At 54.3% G+C, this 22,936-nt stretch overlaps 9 protein-coding genes across 9 annotated transcripts; 4 read left to right on the top strand and 5 right to left on the bottom strand.

Annotated features, from left to right (window-relative positions):
* Nucleotides 1-893: 893 nt before the first annotated feature.
* Nucleotides 894-1,970, top strand: C8A04DRAFT_38353 (uncharacterized protein; the record flags this gene model as incomplete). Its single annotated transcript, XM_062784209.1, has 4 exons — nucleotides 894-1,031; nucleotides 1,074-1,300; nucleotides 1,368-1,635; nucleotides 1,746-1,970. 4 exons carry the CDS (start codon nucleotides 894-896, stop codon nucleotides 1,968-1,970), a joined length of 858 nt encoding a protein of 285 aa, XP_062635777.1.
* A 1,381-nt stretch (nucleotides 1,971-3,351) lies between these two features.
* Nucleotides 3,352-4,221, top strand: C8A04DRAFT_13287 (uncharacterized protein; the record flags this gene model as incomplete). The annotated part of the gene is made up of 2 exons (XM_062777653.1): nucleotides 3,352-3,563; nucleotides 3,648-4,221. The coding sequence occupies 2 exons, from the start codon at nucleotides 3,352-3,354 to the stop codon at nucleotides 4,219-4,221; spliced, it is 786 nt and encodes a 261-aa protein (XP_062635776.1).
* A 907-nt stretch (nucleotides 4,222-5,128) lies between these two features.
* C8A04DRAFT_30034 (uncharacterized protein) lies at nucleotides 5,129-6,892 on the bottom strand (the record flags this gene model as incomplete). The annotated part of the gene is made up of 4 exons (XM_062781229.1): nucleotides 5,129-6,240; nucleotides 6,294-6,311; nucleotides 6,371-6,736; nucleotides 6,817-6,892. 4 exons carry the CDS (start codon nucleotides 6,890-6,892, stop codon nucleotides 5,129-5,131), a joined length of 1,572 nt encoding a protein of 523 aa, XP_062635775.1.
* A 3,024-nt stretch (nucleotides 6,893-9,916) lies between these two features.
* On the bottom strand, nucleotides 9,917-10,950 carry C8A04DRAFT_13274 (uncharacterized protein; the record flags this gene model as incomplete). Its single annotated transcript, XM_062777647.1, has 2 exons — nucleotides 9,917-10,719; nucleotides 10,833-10,950. 2 exons carry the CDS (start codon nucleotides 10,948-10,950, stop codon nucleotides 9,917-9,919), a joined length of 921 nt encoding a protein of 306 aa, XP_062635774.1.
* Nucleotides 10,951-13,218: 2,268 nt separating this feature from the next.
* Nucleotides 13,219-13,974, bottom strand: C8A04DRAFT_13298 (uncharacterized protein; the record flags this gene model as incomplete). Its single annotated transcript, XM_062777659.1, has 3 exons — nucleotides 13,219-13,278; nucleotides 13,346-13,610; nucleotides 13,670-13,974. The coding sequence occupies 3 exons, from the start codon at nucleotides 13,972-13,974 to the stop codon at nucleotides 13,219-13,221; spliced, it is 630 nt and encodes a 209-aa protein (XP_062635773.1).
* Nucleotides 13,975-15,178: 1,204 nt separating this feature from the next.
* C8A04DRAFT_38347 (thioredoxin reductase) lies at nucleotides 15,179-16,538 on the bottom strand (the record flags this gene model as incomplete). Its single annotated transcript, XM_062784208.1, has 3 exons — nucleotides 15,179-15,324; nucleotides 15,397-16,218; nucleotides 16,307-16,538. 3 exons carry the CDS (start codon nucleotides 16,536-16,538, stop codon nucleotides 15,179-15,181), a joined length of 1,200 nt encoding a protein of 399 aa, XP_062635772.1.
* A 1,782-nt stretch (nucleotides 16,539-18,320) lies between these two features.
* C8A04DRAFT_13269 (Nse1 non-SMC component of SMC5-6 complex-domain-containing protein) lies at nucleotides 18,321-19,367 on the top strand (the record flags this gene model as incomplete). The annotated part of the gene is made up of 1 exon (XM_062777645.1): nucleotides 18,321-19,367. The coding sequence occupies one exon, from the start codon at nucleotides 18,321-18,323 to the stop codon at nucleotides 19,365-19,367; it is 1,047 nt and encodes a 348-aa protein (XP_062635771.1).
* Nucleotides 19,368-19,626: 259 nt separating this feature from the next.
* Nucleotides 19,627-20,994, top strand: C8A04DRAFT_13308 (uncharacterized protein; the record flags this gene model as incomplete). Its single annotated transcript, XM_062777662.1, has 1 exon — nucleotides 19,627-20,994. One exon carries the CDS (start codon nucleotides 19,627-19,629, stop codon nucleotides 20,992-20,994), a length of 1,368 nt encoding a protein of 455 aa, XP_062635770.1.
* Nucleotides 20,995-21,060: 66 nt separating this feature from the next.
* On the bottom strand, nucleotides 21,061-22,772 carry C8A04DRAFT_38344 (uncharacterized protein; the record flags this gene model as incomplete). Its single annotated transcript, XM_062784207.1, has 2 exons — nucleotides 21,061-22,273; nucleotides 22,339-22,772. The coding sequence occupies 2 exons, from the start codon at nucleotides 22,770-22,772 to the stop codon at nucleotides 21,061-21,063; spliced, it is 1,647 nt and encodes a 548-aa protein (XP_062635769.1).
* Nucleotides 22,773-22,936: the final 164 nt, after the last annotated feature.

Below are 22,936 nucleotides of genomic sequence, written 5' to 3'. Positions count from 1 at the left end.
GGATGACGATGCCACGAGGAGAGGTCTCGGCCCGAGCGACTTGCAGCTGGGTGTTTTCTCAACCCGCTATCCACGAGGTAATTACCATGCATGATTTGAAGCCTGATAAGTGGCCACTGGATTCAGGTTGAAAGCATGTCGGCTGCCTCAAGAAATGGCTAGGAGGGTCCTTCGGTATGAGGGGAAGGCCCTGGTGTGTACGCTCACCGAACTACGCAAGCCACCAAGCCGGGGTCCTATTCCTGCGCAGGAAAGTTGGACTCGCCGGAGTGGTCTGGCAACATTATCTGATATTGGCGGGAGTAGGACCGTGCTGGTGGGCAGCCTCTTTAGGGACGGCCGCGCGGCCACCAGCCAACGTCGTGCTGGGAGTTATGTTCAAAATAGGGGTATAGGAAGGGCCGCGGGTACAGGAAGACGGTGTCAATATCACTACACCTCCTCTCGGCCCGCCTGATCTTCCTCATCTCGTTAAAGTACTTACATGTTAGATCATGCCGTCGAGACTTCCATCCTGAACCATTTCCATTGGCCATATGATCATACTACCCTGAGGGCGATTATTTTATTGCGAACGACGAAGTATCCAAGTCGTAATTACCCAAGGTATCCAAACACTCCAAGAACACCTGTTCTGCATCAGTCGCCGTCAAACCGGGCCATTGATACCCCACCTTCAGAACCCAAGAGCCAATGCCGACGGCCACGCCAATGCAGGCAGGCCTCACGAGAAGGGGTTAACTCACTGCATCTCCTAGGACGGTTTCCCGCCCTCACGTGATTTGTTACTTATCCCGAGACCGTGAGACTTGATGTTGGTTCAAACAGGTTCGCACCCCACTTCCGTAGATCACCAACCATCTCCCTGTCTCCCACACCGCCATCATTCCCTGATGTCTTCCCCTCGCGACCTCGAGGAGTCCATCTCTGATTTCTTCTCAAAAGCAGGAGCATGCACGTCAAGGATTCAATGTGACGAATTTGCCAACAAAACATTCGGAGGGTCGATTACTTCTGTTCCGGTCCAGGGCGTTTGTAGTTACACGGTCACGAATGGTACCACCATCATCTAGTTCCGCGAACCGGAATCGCCGCTGAATATGACAATCTTAGCGTCTGTCCAAGCTGTCCACCCTGACTTCGTTGCCAACCACTCTTTCCATGGGACGATCGGCGAATCCCCGGCACTCTACGTTTACTCGATGAACATGCTCCCGGGAGATAATTATTTCGATCTGTCTCTCTCCCTTGAGGATGATGACGTGGAACACCGTTTGGAGACTGTCCGTAGCCTGGCAAGGTTTGGAAACCCCCATTCCTTTGCTTTACCAGGAATTTAATTAGAGAACAACTACTGAACGATATAGATTTTTTGCACAGTCCTGGCAGAACGGTAGTCGTCCCGAACCGAAGTCCATCTCCGTAACCTTCGAAGACTGTTGCTCCAGTTTCGACTACCTCAGCCGTACCCTCCCCTCCCGCTTCCAAAACCTCATCACCCAGGTTAAGGACAGCCTCCCGGCCCTTTTCTCTGAAGACTACCCCTTGGTTCTAACCCACAGCGATTTCAGCGAGAGGAATATCCTCGCCAACCCCACGACAGGGGAGATTACGGGAATCATCGATTGGGCTGAAGTAGGCATTCTGCCCTTCGGCTTATGCTTTACGGGCTTGACAATCTACTGGGATACCTCATTCCGGATGGGTGGGTATTTTATGATGCCGCTGACGACCTACGGGATGAGTTTTGGAGTGTCTTTTGTGAGCTGGTCGACGGGGTGTCCCAATCCGAGATGGAGTTGGTTCATCTTGCGAGGCAGGCTGGACTGTTTCTCCGCTATGGCATCCCATACAAGCCCGGTCGTAAGGGAGTGGTCGGAGTGGCCACTGGGGTCGAGTGCGAAGATGTGACCGTGGGTGTCGTTGAGATGCAATTTACGGATGCTGTCGGGGGAGTCCAGATCCCATGACCACGGGGATTGTTCAGAGCCTTCCCGAATATGACCTCGCCTTTGCCAACCTGCAACTTGCAAGTGTGACCGAAGTGTTCTGTCCATGGATCAGATGGACTCCAAATTTGTTCTCCACGGCTGGATCTCCTGAAGATGGGTCTTGAAGGCTTGACGTTGATCCTCATGGTCGGGCAACGCGTTGTACATACTTTTCCCCACCAAATTATTAGATAATTATGCACAACTAAGCGTCACCATCACCATCACGAAGTGTAAAAGAAATCAAGGGTCAACGACATCCTCGCCGCTGATGCAGTTCGCAAGGTCGACTATATCCGTATTACCTCCTTGACTGTTGCCTCCATAGCTGTTCTTGTGTCAAACAAAAGTTAAATAACATCACCCCTGATTTCGACATCAAGGTGGTAGTGATGCCCGCTTTGACATCTGCACGTAGCTAACCTTGATGATCATTCGATCTTTGGGGCCGCTACCTCGTACTTCATTGGTTGGCGAGCTCACTTGTCTTGGAATTGACTAAGATATGGGGCCGGATACCCACATGCCGACCTCGGCTCGAGAAAGGATCTTGCCGGTTTTTGAAAGAGACGGAATGGCGAGGGGTTGGACGACCACTACTCTGTGGCCCCGGTTATTTATACGTTGCGTACGAAGTCGGACGTAGGACTTTGACAGTTTACGGATAATTAGTCCAGTTGCTCAGAATAGAACAGCCACCTTGAGCCATGCAGGCTTGCCCCCCCGATCGGGCTCGGCTCCTGGGAATAACCACATCGTATCCCGGAGTTGAGGGTTCGAGACTCCGATTGAAAATCTCCCGCGAGAGCGGGTTCAAAGTCAAATTTGCGACCATGCCCAGGCTCACTCCGATCCAATAGCAATTTGTTTTCCCCATATCGGAGATCGGATCCCCCAATTGCCCAGCCTAGCTAGCGCCGGTAATCCTTGGCCTGCATTTTGTAATTTCGCGGAATGTGATGAGACTCGTTCCCCACCGACTTGCTTTGTTCGCCGACTGAGCCGAGCGTCCGAGCCCACGATGCTCAGGAACGAAAAACACTCCCGCAGAGCTTGGCTTTCCTTAGAATAGCTCCCTAGGACATGACGGATGGTTTCCCCATTATTAAATCGGACCATACTCGCGTTTAGCCGCTCTGCCCTAATCTGGAATGAATGCCCCGGACCTGCAGCAAAAAGAGTCTCAAACGGAGGAAGGTGGGGGTTGCCAGAATAAGGTGTTTGAGTTGCTCTTGCTGTTCGGCATTTGTTAAAACCAAGATGCTTGCCCACATGCAAGGGTGATCAGTTGTACCTTTGTGTAATCCCTTCCCCAGGAACAAACGACGAAAAGTTGAGGGATCCGGTTCAAAACTTCACAATGCGACCGCTGGCGATAATAACCCTACTATCCTGCTCTGGGGCCGCCGTCGCCCTTGCGGGAGGCTCTCAGTTCGAGCAACAAACGGCAACAAAACGAACGAACCCAGAGCCCGCCTGTCTCGCAGAGAGCGCCGTGCAGAGCGCCAGCTTCTACACTGGGCTCGAAGAGGGAAACCCGGGGGCCAAGCCTGGGGTTGCTGCATCTAAAACGTGAGTTGACTCCCATCCAGCCTATGACGAGACGACCGGTAGGCCAGAGTGACTGACACTGCACCCATTTTCCCTGCTATTCAGCGACGCCTCCAACTTCATCAACTTCTGCGCCAACTCCACCTTGACCAACGGCCAGCAAAACCCAGATGGCTCCTGCAACGGTATCCCCATGGGCCGGCTGCCCGCCACCACCAACATGATCTCCTCCATCATCACCTTCCCCCAACCGGGCGACCAGCTCCCGCCCAACACCTCATTCAACGTCACCATCCAGACCAGCCACCTCCGCGCCGGGTTTTTCGCCAACCCCGTCTCCAACTACTACACCGCGCCGCAAGACCTGGACGAGAACGGCGACGTCATCGGCCACTGCCATGTCACGATCCAGAACATCGGCAGTTTCACGACGCTCGTGGCGCCGGACCCGACCGTCTTTGCGTATTTCAAGGGCATCGATGATGTGGGTGACGGGAAGGGGGGACTCACGGCAGAGATCTCGGGCGGGCTACCGGTTGGGGTGTACCGGGTGTGTACGATGGTGGCCGCTATGAATCATCAGCCGGTTATGATGCCTGTTGCGCAGAGGGGGGCGCAGGATGATTGTACCAAGTTTGAGGTCCGGGAGGAGCACCATTGTCATCAACATCACCACTAGACCTGAGACGATGAGACTGGACATATCATTCAAACCCATTCGATTGCATGCACAACCATATTTCACTGAAACTTTAATAGGGCCAGCTGCGGAGGGAAAAGATTTTATGGTATGACCATGGAACTGGGTCATACCAAGTTAAAGGCTGTAATTATATCAACAAATAATTTTATTCATTACCCAGGTTTCCATCGCCCCGATCGGTCCATACTCGCTCAACGCCTTGTTTTCCGAGATTACTAATAACTTGTCGAAAGCCTGACCATGCTCTCTCTAGCCAGCGTTGACCTGACCGATTTTCCCACCACGCCCAGCGGGGACTCGTTATAAAACGTTGTTGTCGCCTGCTATAAGCTCGCTGAGAAGCGGATGTTACTGCATTGAGAGTTCCCACGCAAGAATCGATCACCTAGTCTCAGCGTCTCTTCGTTGCTTGCTCAGCTGCCCGGGATTAATCGCCTTCAGCCAACACTTCAGAACCAATAGTCTCCAACCATTTGGTACCTCTCCGTTTTACAGTATTTTATTTTCCCTAACTCCTTTTCTATCTACTCGACTGCCATTAAAACTACCCGGTCCCTAACCCAACCCTCCCGTGATCATCGAGTCATGAAGTAAGGCAAGAAGGACATAAGGTATCTGACATCAAAGCAAACCCAACCGACCCAACCAACGCCAACCGCTGAAACCAGTACGCCATGCTGCTTCGTCTTCAAAAACCCCGACGAGCACCGATACGCCGTGCAGACATCCTTTCTTGCTCTTTTCCGTGTGCCGACAGACCAGAAATTTTGGCCCCCAAAAGATAAATCCCATCCGTCATCTTGTTATTTTCCTTTCCTTCACCCCTTTTTTGTTCCCGTTCTTTTCCCTCCAGTTCTCCACCCCTGTCTCAGACGTTGACTTATTACTGTTCCACATCCTCGGTTCTCTTCCCCTTATCCGCGCTGCCTCTAACAACCGAGAAACACTGGATTGCCCCGAAAACAGCCACTACGGCACTACTGTACCACGCTAGCGCGGTGCAATCCAGCTTCTTGCCCGTAGCATACAGATACCCGGCCACAGGGGGGGCCGCCATGCGACACGCCGCGCCTGCACTCGCCGCCAGACCGTTGACCTTGCCCAGCATTGTCGGGCTCGGCGTGGCTTCCTTGATGAGGATGAGGAGGAGCGGGTAGAGCAGGATCGAGAAGAAGTTGCGCACGGCCAGGACGGCGTAGATGGCCGGCCAGAGGGCCGTCTCGGGAACGTACAGTAGCCAGGGCACGATGATGTACACGACTGGGTGCATCACGGTGACGAGGATGAACAGTCGGTACACACCGAGTCGCTCGGCCATGAGCGGGAACACAATCGCCTGCATGAAAAGCGCGATGGCACCCTGCACGGCCATTACCACGCCGACGGCTTGCAGTGACATACCGAGGCCGCCGGGGGAGTAGAATGGTCCGGTGCTGCTGCCGAGGAGGGCTAGAGCGCCGGCCTGAGCACGGTCGTCTTCGAAGAAGATGGGGAGGAGGTGGTCGAAGGTCATGGAGTGGTAGGTGAAGATAGACAGACTGAGGATGACGGCCATGATGTGCTTGCAGAAGATGCTAACGTGTGGCTGCTCTTTGGACCACGCTGGGATAGCTGCTTCTGCTCCGGAGGATTCTGCGGCAAGAGCGGCGGCAGTTTCATGAGAGCGCATGGTGCCGTAGTTCTCGTCACGGAGATCGACGGCAGGGCGCTTCAGGGCGTCAGAGGTCTCGATGAGCGGAGTGTTTTCGGACAGGAATGCGTCATCCGGTAGGAGCACGCGAGGCTTCATGTCCGGATGGGTTTCTTCCAGGAGAAAGTACCCAAGGACGATGCTGATGAGGAGCAAAGCGGCGCAGATAAGGTTTGGGAGGAGGTATGGAAACCGCTCACAGAGAGATCCCTTGGGGAAGAGATCCGGGTAGGCTTCGTGAGGGTCAGCGAACAGACCACCGATCATGGGGCCGATAATGGTGCCGATGCTCCAGACGAAAGGCACTGTGAAAATGTTAGCGGGGATTGGCTCGTGACACAGCCTTATGTGAACTTACTGATGGAATACGCGCGAGCTGTGTCTAGGTTAGCGGATAGTCCTGGTAAAGGGATAAAAAGCGAGGGAAAGACGTACGCTCGTGCTCTGGCTTCCTGACTAGCTCTCCTACCATGGTCTGGATCACCCCAATGTTCCCATTGAGCAACCCACCCATGGCTCGACCGATTAGTGCAGTCCAGATGTTCTCAGCAAAGCCAACTATGACCATGCTAAACATGGTACCGACACATCCCAGCAGCAGCACGGGCTTACGGCCGACGCGGTCGGACAGACCGCCCCAATACATGCCCATCACGGCCTCGGCCAGCGAGAAGGCCGAGATGAGCAGGCCGGCGTAGAAGGAGGCATCATCTTCGTTACCGACTTGGAACCGCTTAATAAGAGGCCAGGCATAGGGGAAGATGGAGGTGAGCGCGATGGGCTCGGCAAGACGGACGATGGCTGGAAGGAGGATGGTCAGTTATGATGAGCACGTGCTTACTTTTAGGCCATTTACTGTGGGAGTAGGCGCGGTTCCTTACCTAGTAGAAACAGTTGGACCGTGGGGAATCCATCATCATCCGGGTTACGAGGGCTTGTTCTTCGTGTTAGAGTCATTGCTTCCAGGTATGGCTTCAACCTTACGATGTCCGTAGCACCAAAACCGGCCGGGTGCTACGGTAATGTCTCCTAAACTGTTTGCTTAAATGATAACAAAGACTTGAGAGCAGTGGAGCAAAGTGTGGCACAGCGTGGTGATAAGCGGTCTCTTGATTATGATGAGCCTTCCTTGAAAAGGGAATGGAAAGAGAAAAAGGTGGCAAGAACGATGGAGGGTGTGGAAGCAGGTCTATAAACCGGACAGCTGATCAGGTGGGTGGGAGGGGAACGGAAGACAACAGACGCGGCGGAGCGCCACAGGGAAAAATTTGGCATACCCGATGGCAAGCACCTGATGTGGAGGAAACTGATATTGCCCCGTGCACCGCATCCCGGCAGTGGCCGGGACCGGGCTGGGAGCATTCGATGAAGGTCCAGACGACCTCAACACGGGGTCCCGCACTCCGCCCCGACAGCCGGCTAACCTCTATCACGGAATGGCCCTGCGACAGTAGCTCCCCGTCTGGTCCTTTCCGACGACCATCGCAGCATCGCATTCGACCATTGGGCTAGTTTCCCGCCGCTTAGCTTCAGTTTCTTTTGCACCGTTGCATTCGTCCTGGATACCGAGTACGTGTAGCGGCTGCGGAGGGAATGGCCCTCTCCGGACAGATAAGGTCATCTGGGTCGACCCGGCCGAGGGGCGAGATGGAAAAGGAGGAAAACACTGCCCCTCCTCAACTCCTTGAAGTGTTTCAGTGGCGGTGGTCCGGACCGGGTCCCCCGCTGCACGTTCGCTTACTGTACGGACACTGTGTGGGCCCCTAGGGTTTATTCTCACTTCAGTCCTTAAAAACGAATAATTCGTCGTTTTAGGCCGGGAGACCTGTATCTCTAAAGATACGGAACGGACGGGGTTTGGCTGAGTTCGGAGATGTTGGTGGATTGGGGGAGGGGAGATAGGGGAGGTTGATAAGTCTACCCGGGCACCTCACAACACCACGACGGAAGGCACTGTGGTGCAGCAGCCGAGTTGGAGCCGGGCATGTCAGCAGGGATCCGGACATGAACGGATTTTGCAGTGACAGGGGCTCCTTGCGCTTGCAACGGTGCTAGCGCAAAACAAAAGAATTTTGTGGGGAAAGCTCTCTCCCGGTCTTTGTTCCGATATCTGCAACTCTGCATTTTTTATCAAGTCATGGAAACATTCGGATTGGTCGGCCACCGTCACATTTTCCTCCTTCACCACGGTCAGCCAGGCGCACAGCGGAGGCAGCGCGTTTCTCGGTTCGAGATGTCTCGACGACCTTCGATGTTTCTCTCCGACCTGCCATGCGCCAGCCATGCTGTGCCGGAAGATCAGCGGCCTGGTTCTTGTGCACCAGCAGCATCGTTGCCTGTCGCCAGCCGATGCCGGGAGCGAGCGGTGAGCTGCAGGCTGGTTGGTTATCCCACCCAGTTAGTTGCCTTGGTGGGGATCTGTATGTTTTGGATGAATTTTTCTTTCCTCGTGCTCGCTCAGAAAGACCGAAAAGTCCTCTCTGAGCCTGACTCCATCTGCTCCATCCCAAACTTCTTGGCAAGTCCCCAAAGCGTCCTCCGCCTAGGCCATTGGAAAACTGCAATCGATAACCCGACTCTCGATCCCCGATCCGATCATTAGCCAACCTCCTGTTGTGTTCACTTGATCTTTACATTTCCAATGCGTTCGTCTTGCGACACTAGCAGGCCACGATGTAACCTGCAGACGAGCCACTTTCGGGATTACTACCCCATGATAACGACTGGTTCTTCAAGTTCGGACTGAGGACTCGACCCAGCCAAGGCATTCGGTCCCATGTTTCCATGCAGATAACGATTTCTGCAGCAACCCGTCTGGAGGACTGACTCGGGCGAATACTCTTCAGGCTGCCTTTGCGGCTCGGCTAGGATGGGTGTCTCGCTGCATATGCACTGCACGGCGCCCCTCTTTCATGGGTTCGGTTTAGCCGGGTCTTGTGTGTTTGCTCTCCCTACCTCTTCATCCTCAGCGGCAAGCCTGAAAAGCCCTCGGCTGACACCCTTCAATTGCCACACTGTGCATGGTTAAGAAGTGGCTAGGCATTGGGCAAAGAGCACGTACTGGCTTGTCTGTTTCATTCCCGGGTGCTTCACCCGGGCTCTGACGTCCAATGATCAGAGCTCCCACGGCAGGTAAAAAGATCTTTGGGATCTGGGGAAGCATCGCCTCTTTAGCAAAGCCACCAATATCTTTCGTTGCTTCCTCTCGTAAATTTGGCCAGTCTCATCCATGTCGCCGGTTCTTCAGGTCCAATCGCATCTCAGCGGTTTGGGGTTTCTTGTCCCTGAGACTGTTTCTATCTGCAGGACCGCCTGCATGGATTGGTTTGACCAAGGATTGGTGGCTTTCGCCCAGATATGGTTGGACCTGATCACGCCATCCGGTAACCTCCTCCGGTGTCACGCGAGAGAACAACGGCTGCACAAAACCACCAATTAAAACGGCATGGGTTTCCTTATGTCAGCGTGTTGACACTCGTTGAAAGGTGTTTGCTCCCAAATCCTACTGGGGCCGCCCAGGTATTAAGGATGTGGCTGGTTTTGTTGGTACTCAAGAGACGAGATTCTTTATCCTGGTATCTACCGTCCCGGTACTTGGAATGTATGGATGCGAAAATATGGCTCTGTTTCTACACTAAGCTTTCCCCACCCTGTCCCCCGACCTGGCACTGTTTGGCCACCGCCACTTGTGAGACTTCTCAAGACATGGTGTCCAGGTTACGAGGCTCATACCACGCACCTAACCTGCTCCTTACCGTGTGGTTAGCGGACACCGTAACACTGCGTACGGGCCACGCCTTCGTCACGAACGAGTAGGCGAGATAAGAAAGAGGGGTGATGTGCCCGAAATTTCTATAACATCAGGAGACCGCCCATTGGCCGTTCATCCTATCGTGGTTGAGGCACATCGACGTCATTCCGTCATCTAAGTGCTTCTACATAGTAAAGCGGTATCCAATCCCAAGTATCGCACCGCTAAAGCTAATGCTTGTAGTCCATCTTCCCGTCTCCAATGATATTCCAAAACTCCTCAACGAGCTCTTTCTGCCCGCCACTGGCACCCCTCACAGCCAGATACACCCGCGAGTCGAGCTCCGTCTCCCACGCGCCTGGGTTACCACTAACCATGATCCCACCCGCCTCGTTCAAAATGCACCACCCCGCGGCAACATCCCACGCATAACATCCACCCTCCCAATAAAGATCCAACTGCCCCGCTGCACAGGCGCACAGATTCAGGGCAGCGCTGCCCAGGGACCGCAACCCACCAACCATTCCACCGCCACTCTCCTTCGACGCAGCCAGCTTCTGGAACGCCTTGACCTTCACATCAAAGTTCTCCCCGTCCCGCTGGCTACCCCATTCTATTGAGACAAGCGCCGAGCTCAAATCCCCCAACGCCGTCGGATTCTCCCCTCCCAGCGGCAGCCTCACCTTCTCCCCGAGCCCTTTCCCTTCTTCTAACGATGCATTCCGCTGCATATAACTCCCCTTGCCCTTGATACCCGTATACAACAGGTCCTGGAACGGGTTGTACACGACCCCGACCACGGAACGGCGGCCCACAGCCACACCCAGGGAGATGCAGGCGTTGGGGAAGGAGTGCACGAAGTTGGTGGTGCCGTCGATCGGGTCGACGATGAAGGTTGGCGCGTCGGTCACGCGGGTCACGCCGGGCTGGTAGGTTTCTTCGCCGACGAAGGCGAATGTCGGGTGGGCTTCGCGCAGGCGGGCCGTTACCATGCGCTCGACGGCCTGGTCGGTTTCGGTTACGATATCGACGGCTGGTGCGGGGGGAGAAAGTTCAGTTAGTTGAGAGCATGGGATATGGGATATGGGATACGGGGTAGTCGGTCGTAAAAGGGGAATTGGGGATATGCTTGGGATGATGTAGTACCATTCAGCTTAGTGTCGGTTGAGATCTTGCTCGGGTTCGCAGCTAGGATCATGCGCCCCGCCTCAAAGGCGACGGACACAAGCGTGTCGTGGACCGCTTGGAGGTCGATATCAGCCATGTCTATGGATGTGGTATACAAAAAAAAACGGTCCAAATGTGAACTGGAGAATTCTAGAAAAGCTTGAGCCATGAACCGGAGGATTGGGGGAGCTTAAACATGTTGGTATAGGGGGGTCGCAGGGAAGGGGCAGAGGGGCAATGGTGGGGTATGAGATCCCCAACGTCAGCGGTCCACCGCCCTGCAAGGGCGGCCTGCATTTCAACCATGTTCTGGCCTCTCAGGGGCCGCAAATAACCCTCGTGAGGAATCTGAGCCGGGAAGGCGGCTTATCACATATCAATCATGGAATACGAACGTTCTCCAGTCGAAAAGCTGTAAGGGGGTACTGTCGTAAGTTATGGATTAGTCGTCCAATAGAATTAGGCGACCATAAACGCCAACCACTCATTCAATGGAAATGATACCTTTCAATACCCAGGTCGTTACTTGGTTGTCTTTTTCCTCGTCAACATCCCGTATCTTCAAACACGCGTTTTTACTAAAAGGGGAATGCTTAACGTCGCGTTAGGGCTTTTCTTACTCTCCTTCTTTTTTTAACCTTAAAGTCTTTTTAGCAACCCCTGTTCCTAACCAATTTAGGTCGCGGGGTTTAAATGCTACCCGAAACCTCATTTGTTAAAGGGTTCAACATTAATACACTCATTCGTATCATACCACAACCTCATAGGCTCCAATCGGGCACTTGCGGGAGGCGGGCTAGCCGGGGCGTCGAACCCGGTTGAGCGGCGTTAAATTCTACAATCTTACGACATCTTTTTCGAACAACCGTTGTTTGATAGAACGGCGGGGCTGGGGTTCTGGGGTTCTCTTACCTAGCCTGTCAAGTGCGAAGGGGCACGGCGCAGTTTTGAATTCCTTGTTTACGATATTTTTATGGGATCTGTGTCGCCAAATAATTTCAGAAACAAGCCCAACTTGGTTTTCATTTTTCGCAAAATTTGGTGTTGGTTGATTTCCCAACGAAAAGCCGAAGGTAGAAACTAAGGTTTTCGGAGGTACGCAGTCGATGTCTTATAGATCGTTTTCATCTTTCGGAGGACTCATCCGTTCATGTTCGACTCCTAATTAACCAGTGTTCTTTGGTTAACAACTGTTTCCTTGGTGTTAGGCACGCAGGAGGCTATAGTCCGAGACGGGATGGCATATGGAGTTCCATGCGGTGAGCTACTGGCGGTCTCAAACTATATTCATAGTCCACGCTGAGAGACACCTGGTGCGTCGTTTCGAGTTTTGACTTTTCAAAGACTGTTTTCGAGTTGGTTAGGACTTAGGAAACGTTACCCAGAGAGCCTATTGGCATGTTGGCATCATAATCAGACCCGGATCTTGGGGCTGTGACTGGACGCCGTTGATGATTCATTTAATTATGGTTTGCTGTGAGGACTGGGATGGGCCAGTGAGGGAGGACCAACGGTTCGATTTCATTCCGAATGGGTATTCGAGCTACAGAAATTTGAATTGCTCTCGCAATGTCTTTGAGACACATAATCCGCTGGGATTCGGCGTACGATGATGAACATGTCCAACATACGAAGCATAAGGGGCAATGCGCTTCGTAAATAATTCCGTTGGTTGTGAACAACAAAACTTTGGTTTACTAGCGTATGTAATACATAGGTAGTGTGAAAGAGGTCCTTTGGATCATTATTCTTGAAAGATAGTAAATGTCCCACATTCCACGTTTCCTGAATCCAAACCCTTCCCGACTGCCCCATGATTTGGACCAGCCTGTCATCATTTTACCAGGGGAATCGGGACCATGCAACTTAACCGCAAGACTACGGTAAAAGCCAGGGAAAACTTACCATGTGTTAACACGACAATGCGGGACGACGGTTAATAAGTTTAATCACGGTCGGCAATCTACAATTGGCTACCCTGAAATCTGCGATCGGTCTGGAGTCTGGGCCCGGCTAAGCGAGCGGACCCTGCTGACTTTGTTTCATCTATGGCATCTAAAAATCGGGGAGTTTGATGGATCTAGACTGAGCGGGCGGGTGGAACGGCAAGTTGGGATTTGAATCTCGGGACTAGGGTTCTCGAGATCTGAAGCCAGCGGAAAAACGGGAAAAGAAAAAGAGGAAGGCTGTGAGGGTAGCTTTGCGTTTTGCGGGGTGCATCGGGATGGCGTTCATGATGGTTGCACACTTGCATTGGGGCAGATGGGAATAAGAGTAGAAACCGGGATCGAATTCGGAGGGAATAATAAACACTACATCAACACATCCCTTTTCCCAGCCTAGAGATTGCCTAAGCTTGCAACCCCTAGCATTGGCGCCAAGCGAGAGCCACGTTGACGGTGATTTTGCCACTGATACGATCAACCTGTTGTTGTCACCACTGTTAGCCATCGCATAATTTTGGGCATATAACAAAATTCCGGGAGACATACAGCAATAAGAGCAGCTTCCTTGGTCGGCGAGATGTTGCACTGGGTGTTCATGTTCATGATGGCCGAGGTGCCACCGCAGGGCGACCACGAGACAACATCCGGGTCCGCACTGAGGGTGAAGGGGCCCTCACGCTCGCCAGGAAGTGCAATGGAGTAGTACGACTGGCCCTGGATGCCGGTGAAGTCAAAGGTGTTGGTGCAGAGACCCTTGGAGCCGGCTGGGATCTGGGCGAAACCGCTCATGTCGGTCGCGAGGGTGGAGAAGCTGAAGTATTGTTAGTCCGGGTGTGAAACGAAACATTGAAACAGAGAGACTAGACGTACGAGAAGCCCTCATCAAACTCAAGGTTGAGCGTCAGCTTGCAGTTCTTGCGCCAATCGGCCGCCTTGGTGTCCGGGCCGGTCTGGATGATGTACTCGGAGAAGGTGACCTCCAAGAGAGTCTTGGTGGCGTCGATCTGGACATCGGCGGTGTTGGCCGGGCAACCGGAGCCCAGGAGCGAGATGCCGAGGACGCGGACCTCAGAGGGCACGGCGTCGGTGGGGACAGTCAGGCCACGGGCAGAGATGGGCTCCGAGGGGGCGGCCGCGGCCAGGGGAAGGAGAGCGAGGAGGCTGGTGAGCTGCATGATGGAAGATTTTGTGGAGTAGTAAGGGTTGTCAATGTCTAAGTGCCTGGGAATGATGAGACTGATGCTGATGGGAGTTGACCGTCAAAGTAACGGGAATCGAGTGGGTTTTATAGACTTGGTCGTTCTATTTCTGCGACATCGTCGCCCTTGGAGCGAGGCTCTTGGCGATATCTGGCCCCAGCCCCTTGGTGGATTCTACTAGGTCCGAGGTTCTACAAGACGCCAAAGTTGATTGCTTTTACGATCAGTTTGGAAGTTCGGGATGTAAACACCGTCGATTGAGGCCCTTGAGCGGGTTTTGATATGATGTCAATTTCAAGATGGACTATTTTTAACCCCTGGGTCAAACCCCGTACCTGGGTTCTTGGGTCTGGCCTCGATGCACATGGGGGATCTTGTTTATCGTCTCTGCGTCTTTTGGCAAATCCGGGGTTCACCGACAGGCGCAATTAACCGTGATGCGAAAACCTCGTGTCGTGTTGACTGGGAAAGGGACCCCTAGACAGACCGTCTGACCTACATAATTACCGCATGACAGGGCGGGTCTTAATGTATGCTTGGACACCGTAATGGAATGGCTTTTTCATCCGAGCCCGGAAACCTCAACAGCATAAGGCGCCCAGACTTTCAAAGTTCATCTTAACATAGTGTATTATAATTGCCCTATTGGGACGGCTAGGCCAACAGCTAGCGGCACCAAATGGAACGTTATTACCGCTCCTATAAAAGCGTCGCACTGCGGATCTCGGTCATCCTACGTTGCTAAACATAGGTAAGAAACCTGCGTGTGTTACTTTAAGCACGGCGGCCCGAGTCCAATCCTGAACGTAGGACCTCCCACAAATTGTTTATTTTGCAGGGTGATGCTGACAACAGCAGAAATTAAGGATGCTCAGCGCGGTTCTTGTGTTTGCGGGGTGGCCTCTTTGAATTCATTTCACCCCTTTTTGCCGGAGTCGGACAGACACGGTAGCGAAGAATCTAGAAGCGTGCCCCCGGGCGATTCAAAGCAACAAGCTCCGCAATTTGGACACGGCATGTTGTCATGACCCAGCAGACTGGAAGATAGAATCAAAAAAGAAACAACCGGAGCGTATTGGAGAGACCCTGTTATTAAGACCAGACAAATACGTAGTATGTACAACAGCCTTGGCAATTAAAGGGTCGGAACCACCGATCTCTTTTTGGTTCCAGTTTGCGTTTACTGGTCAAATTTACCAGCGTACAGAGGCTCACCAGGCGCACCATTGACCGTATCCCATAGCGAGCGGGCAACATGCTCGGCATCTCTCTTGGAAACGCCGGCCTCGGCCAACTCCCTGTCCCCGTCCTCACGTCCGATCTTGACTGTATGGGGAGTTAGCATCATGAATGAGAGAAGACACTTAGGTTGCAATAAGAGGGGATGTCAAAACTCACCATGCAAGAACACCGCCGTCCGCTTCCCACTGAACAGTGCGTGCGGCACGTTCGTCGTGTTATCCGAGTTGGCATCCCCAACGGCATACACACCGGGCACGTTGGTAATTAAACCATTGTTCGGGTCGACCGCCAACCGACCACCCCACAGCTGCACGCCTAACTCCTCGCCGACCTTGGACGTCTGCTCCGACGGGAACGCTGCCAGGAACGCGGCCCTCCGGATTGAGTCGCCCTCCGAGAAATCCACCTGGAACAAATCCTTCTCCGGCACACTCGGCAGGCTGGGATCGGCGTGGGCGTCCCCGCCGTCCTGGAGGCGCGTGATCGCAGTGATGGTCCGGTTGTCGACCGGCACCTTGTGGATCTCGAGATATTTCTCCCAGTTCTTCAACTTGCCATCCGTGATTGCGCGGTACTCGGGCGTGTCGGTCCCGTTCACCAGTGCGATGATGTCGTTGTTAAGCGTCGACATCTCCCGCACCGCCGCGGGCACATTGTCCAGGCTGCCGAGCAGACCCAGCGACTGGTCCGCGTGCTCGTGGCCATCGCACCACGGGCACCAGAAGATGCCCTTGCCCCAGTTCTCCGCGATGCCTGGGGTTTCGGGGAGAATGTCGCGCAGACCGGTGGCTAGGATGATCTTGCGCGCTGTCGCATTGGTGGCGGGGACGCCGGGAGCAGGGACAGTGGTGACAGTGAAGAAGGAGTTTTGCTCATCGCCGGGGGTGATCTTGACCACGGTGCCATTGACCATAGCGACGGTGGAGTAGTGGGAGAGTTGTTGGCGTGCAGCATAGCGGAAGTACGCAGGTGTAACCCCTAGAAGTAGTGGTTTAGTTAGAGATGAGTTTCGGCTTGGCATTGAAAGCCTTTCGTTGAAGGGCAAAAAAAGGGCAGCTGTAATTACCGTCAAACCCGAGTACATCGTGCATATGCCTGGTCGGGCCGTTGCGGTACACGCCCGAGTCGATAAGAAGGACATTTCGGCGGACGCGAGCCAGCCCGCTCGTGGCAGCTAACCCAGCCGGACCACCGCCAATGACGATGGCATCGTAGTTGGTGACGGGCGCGGGAGGGATGGCCGCGCCGCTGGCCAACCCAGCGAGTGTGCCCAACAGTAAGGATGGAGAGAAATGCATCTTGAAATCTGGGCTGCAGACCGTCCTTGGCTTTCACGGAGAGAAGAGAGTGGCTGAGGTAGCTGTGGGATACACTACCAGGCACTAAGTTGGTCTTGAAGCCACTTTATATACGTCTCCCCAGGTCCCATTGCCATTCCCAGCCACCCTGGCCAACACGCCGCTTGGTACAAGCAAAAACTCCGAATTTTGTTGTAGTTCTGCATCCCAACCTCGCCAAAGCTGCATGGCGTGAAGAACTTGGAAAATCATTCGTGATTTTGCTGTGCCAGCTGGGCACTGCGGACGATCCATGCCCAACGCGATCTCAGCTGGCTAAGCGTCACGGTGTTCGACGGCTCGGCCCCATCCACGATCCCGCCTGCCGAACGATCCCTCGATGCCCCGCTTCGGTAACGGCCTGGACTGGCCGGTCGTAGTACAGAATCTGCAGCCTAGTTGTTGGTGTCACCCAGTACTACTGTACGTACAGCTCACCGATGATTGACTGCATGGGGGGGTTGACGTTATGTCATGGATACATGTAAACTTGTTCGTGGACCGCACTGCGTGCATTTCAAGTCTCAGCCGGCAGGGGCACGGGTTTTCAGCAATAGGAACCCGGGTGGCCGGAGATGTAGGTTCCCAATAGCGACGCTGATCATTGTGGGGATGTCTCAGCTCGTGGTGATGTTGAACACCTCCACGACTCACTACCTTTAGATCAGCTTGATTCTTACAGAATAACATAATTTTCAAGTCAACAAGGTTTGCTAAAAAGAAAAAAAAGTATTGGCAAACATGAACAGAAATGCACCTACGTTTAACAGTATGAAATCGAGGCGATCGGATGGCCCATTTTGGAGAAGCGAGCTTCCACGTTGTACGAAGTTGCGAGGGGCTCATCCTGAGCTCCGCTTTCGGGTGCGCGCCATTCGGTTCTTGTTTCTGTTGGGTGCAGCAGCAAGGTGGTACTTCGTACCACACAGGCATGCCGTCTTCCCTGCTTCGAGAGCTCAACAGAGAGACAAGCTTGACAAGGTAGGGGAATGATCGCCCAATGGCACAGTGCACCTTACCTCATTCCGTCCACAGGATCACAGACGAAAAGCTGCTGTGCCGGCCGTCGCTGAGCTTGAGCAAAGTTGCTCATGGTCGCAATGCAGGGGCTGGTCAGGTTTGTGTTCGGTTGAAGGATGCGAAAGCTTGGTCGTCGTGGGATGAGAACTTTTTTTTTTGTAGACAAACTCCGCTCTGAGATTTAGTAAGATATAATATCGCACCGCTCGCAACTCTCCTTCTTTCCTCCGGAGCTTGCGCTCAGAGCGCAAATTGTACCCACTTTCCACATCGAGCGATAGTCGGTTTGCCCATTGGCTGACAAGAGCATCGGACCCCACTCTTTCGGAGAATGGAATGTCCCTGGTGGCCGTGCACGGAGATGTCGACTGAGAGCGCTTACCATGGAGTAATGCCAAAGGTGTTGTTTTTTCTTTTTTGTTATTAAAGACGAGAGTAAGATAGAAGATTACGGTGGTGGTCGACGCTCATCTTGTTTCCGGCTCATGGGAGTGCGGCTCAAGCTGTCGTGATGTTGCTTGCTTGTTGGATACCATGTTTGCAGGGGTCTGCAGCTGGCGACAGCGGGGCAGCACCGCGACGCCAAATTTCAGTGCCGGCGCGTCGTTCACCAATTCTTGTCTGCTATTCCCACCACCCATACAACCGTAACCAGCCGCCATCTTTTTCGAGACAACGGAGTGAACGGTCCCAACACACAAACGAACACACGTACCTCCTGCCATGAGCCGCGAATGGGAACCCCCGCTTCCCGCGGGCTACAACGATGCCAATCGCGCATTTATCCAGGCCTTCATGGCGCGGGGCACATTGACCTTCCCAGAAGCGCAAAAAGTCCTCGCCGGCATCAAGACAGCCCTCGAAAACCGCGATCCCAACGACCCCGTTTCCCCCGACACAATCACAATGACCGACTTCGAAAACTTCATCCATTCCGCGCGCGACGCCATCGAACCGCTCGACTACGATATTCGAAACATGCGCGACCAAACCGATCGCCGAGGCCAGCGCATCTGGGCCTTCACCAACGCCCACAGCGACCCGGCCACCCAGCTGGGGACAACGCGCACCCCGGAAGAGGTTGCCTACATCAAGCGCCTGCTCGACGCAATGTTTGAGGAATACAATACCCCCCGTATGGAAGTCATGGCGGTAGATGAGGGCCAGGCATTGCGGGTTTCACGTCCGGCGGGGCGGCGGCAGAGTAATATCAATGGAGATGAGGCCGCGGAAAATAGTGGTAGTGAAAACGGCGCACCGACTTCCACGGCAGCTTCTCGAGGGCTCAAACACTCCGAAGTGCTCTCCCTCCTGTCCAGCCTTGTCGCGGAGGGCTGGTTGAACAAGTCGGAGGCAGGCTTCTACCGTTTGACAGAAAGAGCGCTGATCGAGCTCTGGTCCTGGCTGATGGCCACCTACAACGACAACGAGACCGAAGCAGATAACGGGGATGGCCCGGAGTGGCAGTGCATCAAGTTCTGTGAAGCATGTAAAGAGATCGTCACGGACGGCCAGCGGTGCGACGAACCCGATTGTCTGGTGCGACTGCACGACTTTTGCGAGGACGCATTTTGGCGCATGCAGGGGAGCCGGGCAGATGGGGAACGAAAGTGTCCCAAGTGTGGGACGGGCTGGACAGGGAATCACTTTATAGGGGAGCGGGCAGTCACCTCGCGGGTTGGGTATCAGAGATCGCGCGCTGGGAGGAGGGGTGGGAGGCGAAGCCAGGCCGTCGCCGAGCCCAACGAGACTGACGAGGAGGAAGATTAAGAAACCCGTGGGAGCGCAGGATGGCGTTGGGAATATGAAGATAGTGTCCACGAGGATACCCGGCTAGTGATTGCACTAGCCACAATAAGGCTTTGAGTCGCAGTTCCGTGACATCATTGTGGCGCACGGAATTGTGGCGGTGCATGGTATCTTGGCATCAAGTTGGAGCAGGGGGCGGGAGAGCTGAGCTCCCTGAAATCCTCCCCCGCCTCAAGTTGCGCCAACCACCCTTCTTACCTCTCACCAAACCACAGTTGCGATGGCGTCCTTTTTCAAGAAGCACAAACAGTCGGAAAAGAAGGGGAAGGCACCTGAAAACACACCAATTTCACCGAATTCCACCGATACGACGCAACCAGCGAAGACCGCAAACGCGGATAATGTGATTTCTACATCTCCTTCAACCCCTGGCAAAAGTGAGTCAGTGCCTCTACTTGATGACGATGACGAAAAATTCCTCGAGCGCCTCGTCTCCACCGACGTCGCCGAGGGCGCCGACGACGAAGATGGCCCTCCTCCACCTCTCCCACCACGTCCCAAGACTCCCGACTTAGTCTGGGATACCGACAGCGATTCAGTCCGGCTTCCGAAAGCCGATGAGGGAGGCAGTACTCCCGCCACTGCCACTGCTCAGAAAAAGGGCAATCGCTTCTCCCGCCTATTCCACCGCAAACCATCTACGTCCAGCACCCTTGCAGTCCCGTCCGCTGCGACGACCGTGAGCCCAGATGAGGCAGATCGCGAATGGGCCGACCTGAACCACATGCTTTCCCGCCTCGGTCTTGAACCTACCGAGGAAGGTGTAACGCCGGACGGCGATGCCGCCGCCGCGGAAATCAAAGATACCAAGTCGCCCGGCAAAGAGCAAGACAACGGAACCAAAAACCCCAGCAAAGCCAAAACTGCGGCTTTAGCCGCCTCGGCTGAGGTGCAGTCCCTCTTCCGCCAATTCGTCGTCGTGCTAAAAGACATTATGCGCGGAGCTCCCACCGCTGTCGACGACTTGATCTCGCTCCTAGACGGACGTAACGATGTTCTCAATCGCGGGTTCGAAAAGCTGCCGTCCTCGATGCAGAAGTTGGTGACGCAGCTACCGAAAAAGATGACTAGCTCCCTGGCACCGGAACTACTGGCGGCTGCTGCGGAAGCGCAAGGCCTGAAGCGCGGGACGGATGCTGCGGGGCTAGCCAAGTTCTTGGTGCCGAAGAATCTAGGAGATTTGGTGCTTACGCCGGCGATTGTTAAAAGTATGCTGAAAGCGATCGTGAATGCGCTGAAGTTGAGGTGGCCGGCGTTCATGGGCACCAGCGTACTGTGGAGCACAGCAGTGTTTTTGCTACTGTTTGTGCTGTGGTATTTCCACAAGCGCGGGAAGGAAGAGCGAGAGAAGATCGAGAAAGAGGCGGCTGAGGCTTTGGCGGCTGCAGGGGCGAAATCCCCGGAAATAGAGCTGGAAGAGGCCGGAGAGGAAACGGAAGAGGTCAAGGGACCCACCAAGTTGATCGAAGGACCGGAGGAAGCCAAACTGATTGAGGCTGGGGATGGGGCCAAACTGGCTGAAACTGAAGGAGGAGCGTCGAGTGCGGTAGTTGTTGTTGAACCGCCGGTCGAGAGCCCGCGGACGTGAGATACCCCCAAATGATGAATCGCTTACGATAGCCCCAGCGGAAATAGATCTCATTCCTGTTTCACTTCAGTCGTCCTGTACCAGCTCCTTGATCTCATCCCTCCCAGGCGCTGCGGCCTCAACTTTCCCATCCCGCGCGGACTGGTCAATAACTTTCTGGCCATCCTGCATCCAGAAGCCGACCTCATCCACGATATCGTAAAGAACATCCTCGACGATCTGATCATCATATCGCTCACTGATGGGACGCAGTCGCGTTGGCTGTTTTTGCGGCGGGCCGTCCGTGCCTGCATCCAACATCTCGGTATCCTCGGCGGGTGGCGGGTACCAAAAATCGGGACCGAAATTCACCTCCACTGCACCTCCCCGAAATACACTGACCGCCGGGTAGTACCCTAACGTTCCGTCGTCAAGCGCTTCACGCCCACCAGTCTGCTGTGCTTGTCTCGAAGCGGGCGGGAGGAAGGCCAGGATATCCGTCCAGGGAGTGCCCATGAGGACGCCGTTCTTGTAGACCTTAATGCAGGAGTTCGGTAGCGTTCGAAGCGCAGGAACAGGGTGCGTTGGATGGGGGGCCTCAGTCTTGTGACTTGAGCCTGCCGGCGATGGGTTCATCAAATCCTCAAGTTCCTTCGTGGTGTGATAGTCGATCTTCTCGAAGTAGATATGCGCCTTGAAGCGAATCGGGATGCGGTCGCGGATGATATTCGGGGCCTCGGGCGCTTCTTCGGGTTCCTCATCCGCGAGGTCGATGGCTGGGTTGTACTGGCCCTGGACGATCTTGCGCTGGAGCCGCTCCGAGGGCAGCTGAATTTCCATCCCAATCACATCCCCCTCTTTGATCTCTTCGCCCGGTGGGAAGAAGTCCTTGGGCCGTGACATGTGGACCTTTTGACCCGCGGCATCTCTGATACCATAGCTGTATGCGTCGAATCCGACGGGGGCATCCAATGCTGCTTCTCTCCGCGCAAAGCCTACCCGGACATGCCCGTGGGACTTGGGGTCTCCGTCCTGCGGGTCCTTGAGTATGCCCCGCGTGACTTTGCACTCCCAGTACCATCGCCCTTCCCGTATTGCAACATTTGCGCGCGTCATGCGGAAACCCTTGTCTGAGGTAATGTGCATCCCACTCCGGTCGAAAAACATATGCGACGCGGCATCCTCGAAAGCCAAGTGGGCGCCGAACGGTGGTGGCTCAGTGTTGCGGTAGTAGAACATGGAAGGGAAAGCGGGGTCGGCGATGCAATGTGTGTAGTGGAAGCTCTTCTTGTTATAAACACTAGAAACATCAGCGCTTCGTTCTCGCAACTACAGCCTAATAACCATGAGTCCCTGGGCACTTACTGGTCGGACGTTTCCACGAACTCGATCGTTTTCCCCTCTGGATCCTGGACCTCATGGTGGGGTACAAAGACCGGTCCTCTTGAGAGCTCAAAATCGGTGGGCTTGGGATGCGCAAGTTTGTATCGGTTTGGCGCCATCTCCCCGGGAGCTTCTCTCTGCTTTGGATCGGGGGTCGCTCGAGCGCTGTCGGCGCCGCCCGCGCCCGCCCCCTTGGACTCCCGCTTTTTAAGCGTTTCCTTCTTGGTCCTCTTTTCGCGCGGCATGGCTTGCGTATCCTCGATTTGAACTTGAAATTTTTGCGATTTCGGTTCGGGGTTTAAGGGTGACGATACCGCCGGGCTGTGATCATCTTCGAGAGCACGTTTCTGTGGGAGCGAAGGCGGCAAAGTAGATAGTGTGGGCTCCCGCTGGGGGGAACTCGCCTCAGAAGCCATTGTGCTCTTTCCGCTTTGGAAACAATGCGATAAAATGCGGGGCTTTTTTTTCTATACGGGGATAATGTCGGTTTGAATCGTTGCGGCCCTCACGACGCCCTGGTGAACATGTGCACCCTTCTATGGAGGTTTCGTGATCTTTGATGTTCCGGAACTTTTGGGGA

The sequence above is a fragment of the Dichotomopilus funicola genome (genome assembly GCF_033296635.1).
Source record: "Dichotomopilus funicola strain CBS 141.50 unplaced genomic scaffold C8A04scaffold_45, whole genome shotgun sequence".
Classification (NCBI taxonomy): domain Eukaryota; kingdom Fungi; phylum Ascomycota; class Sordariomycetes; order Sordariales; family Chaetomiaceae; genus Dichotomopilus; species Dichotomopilus funicola.
This window is presented reverse-complemented; position numbering and strand designations above follow the sequence as displayed.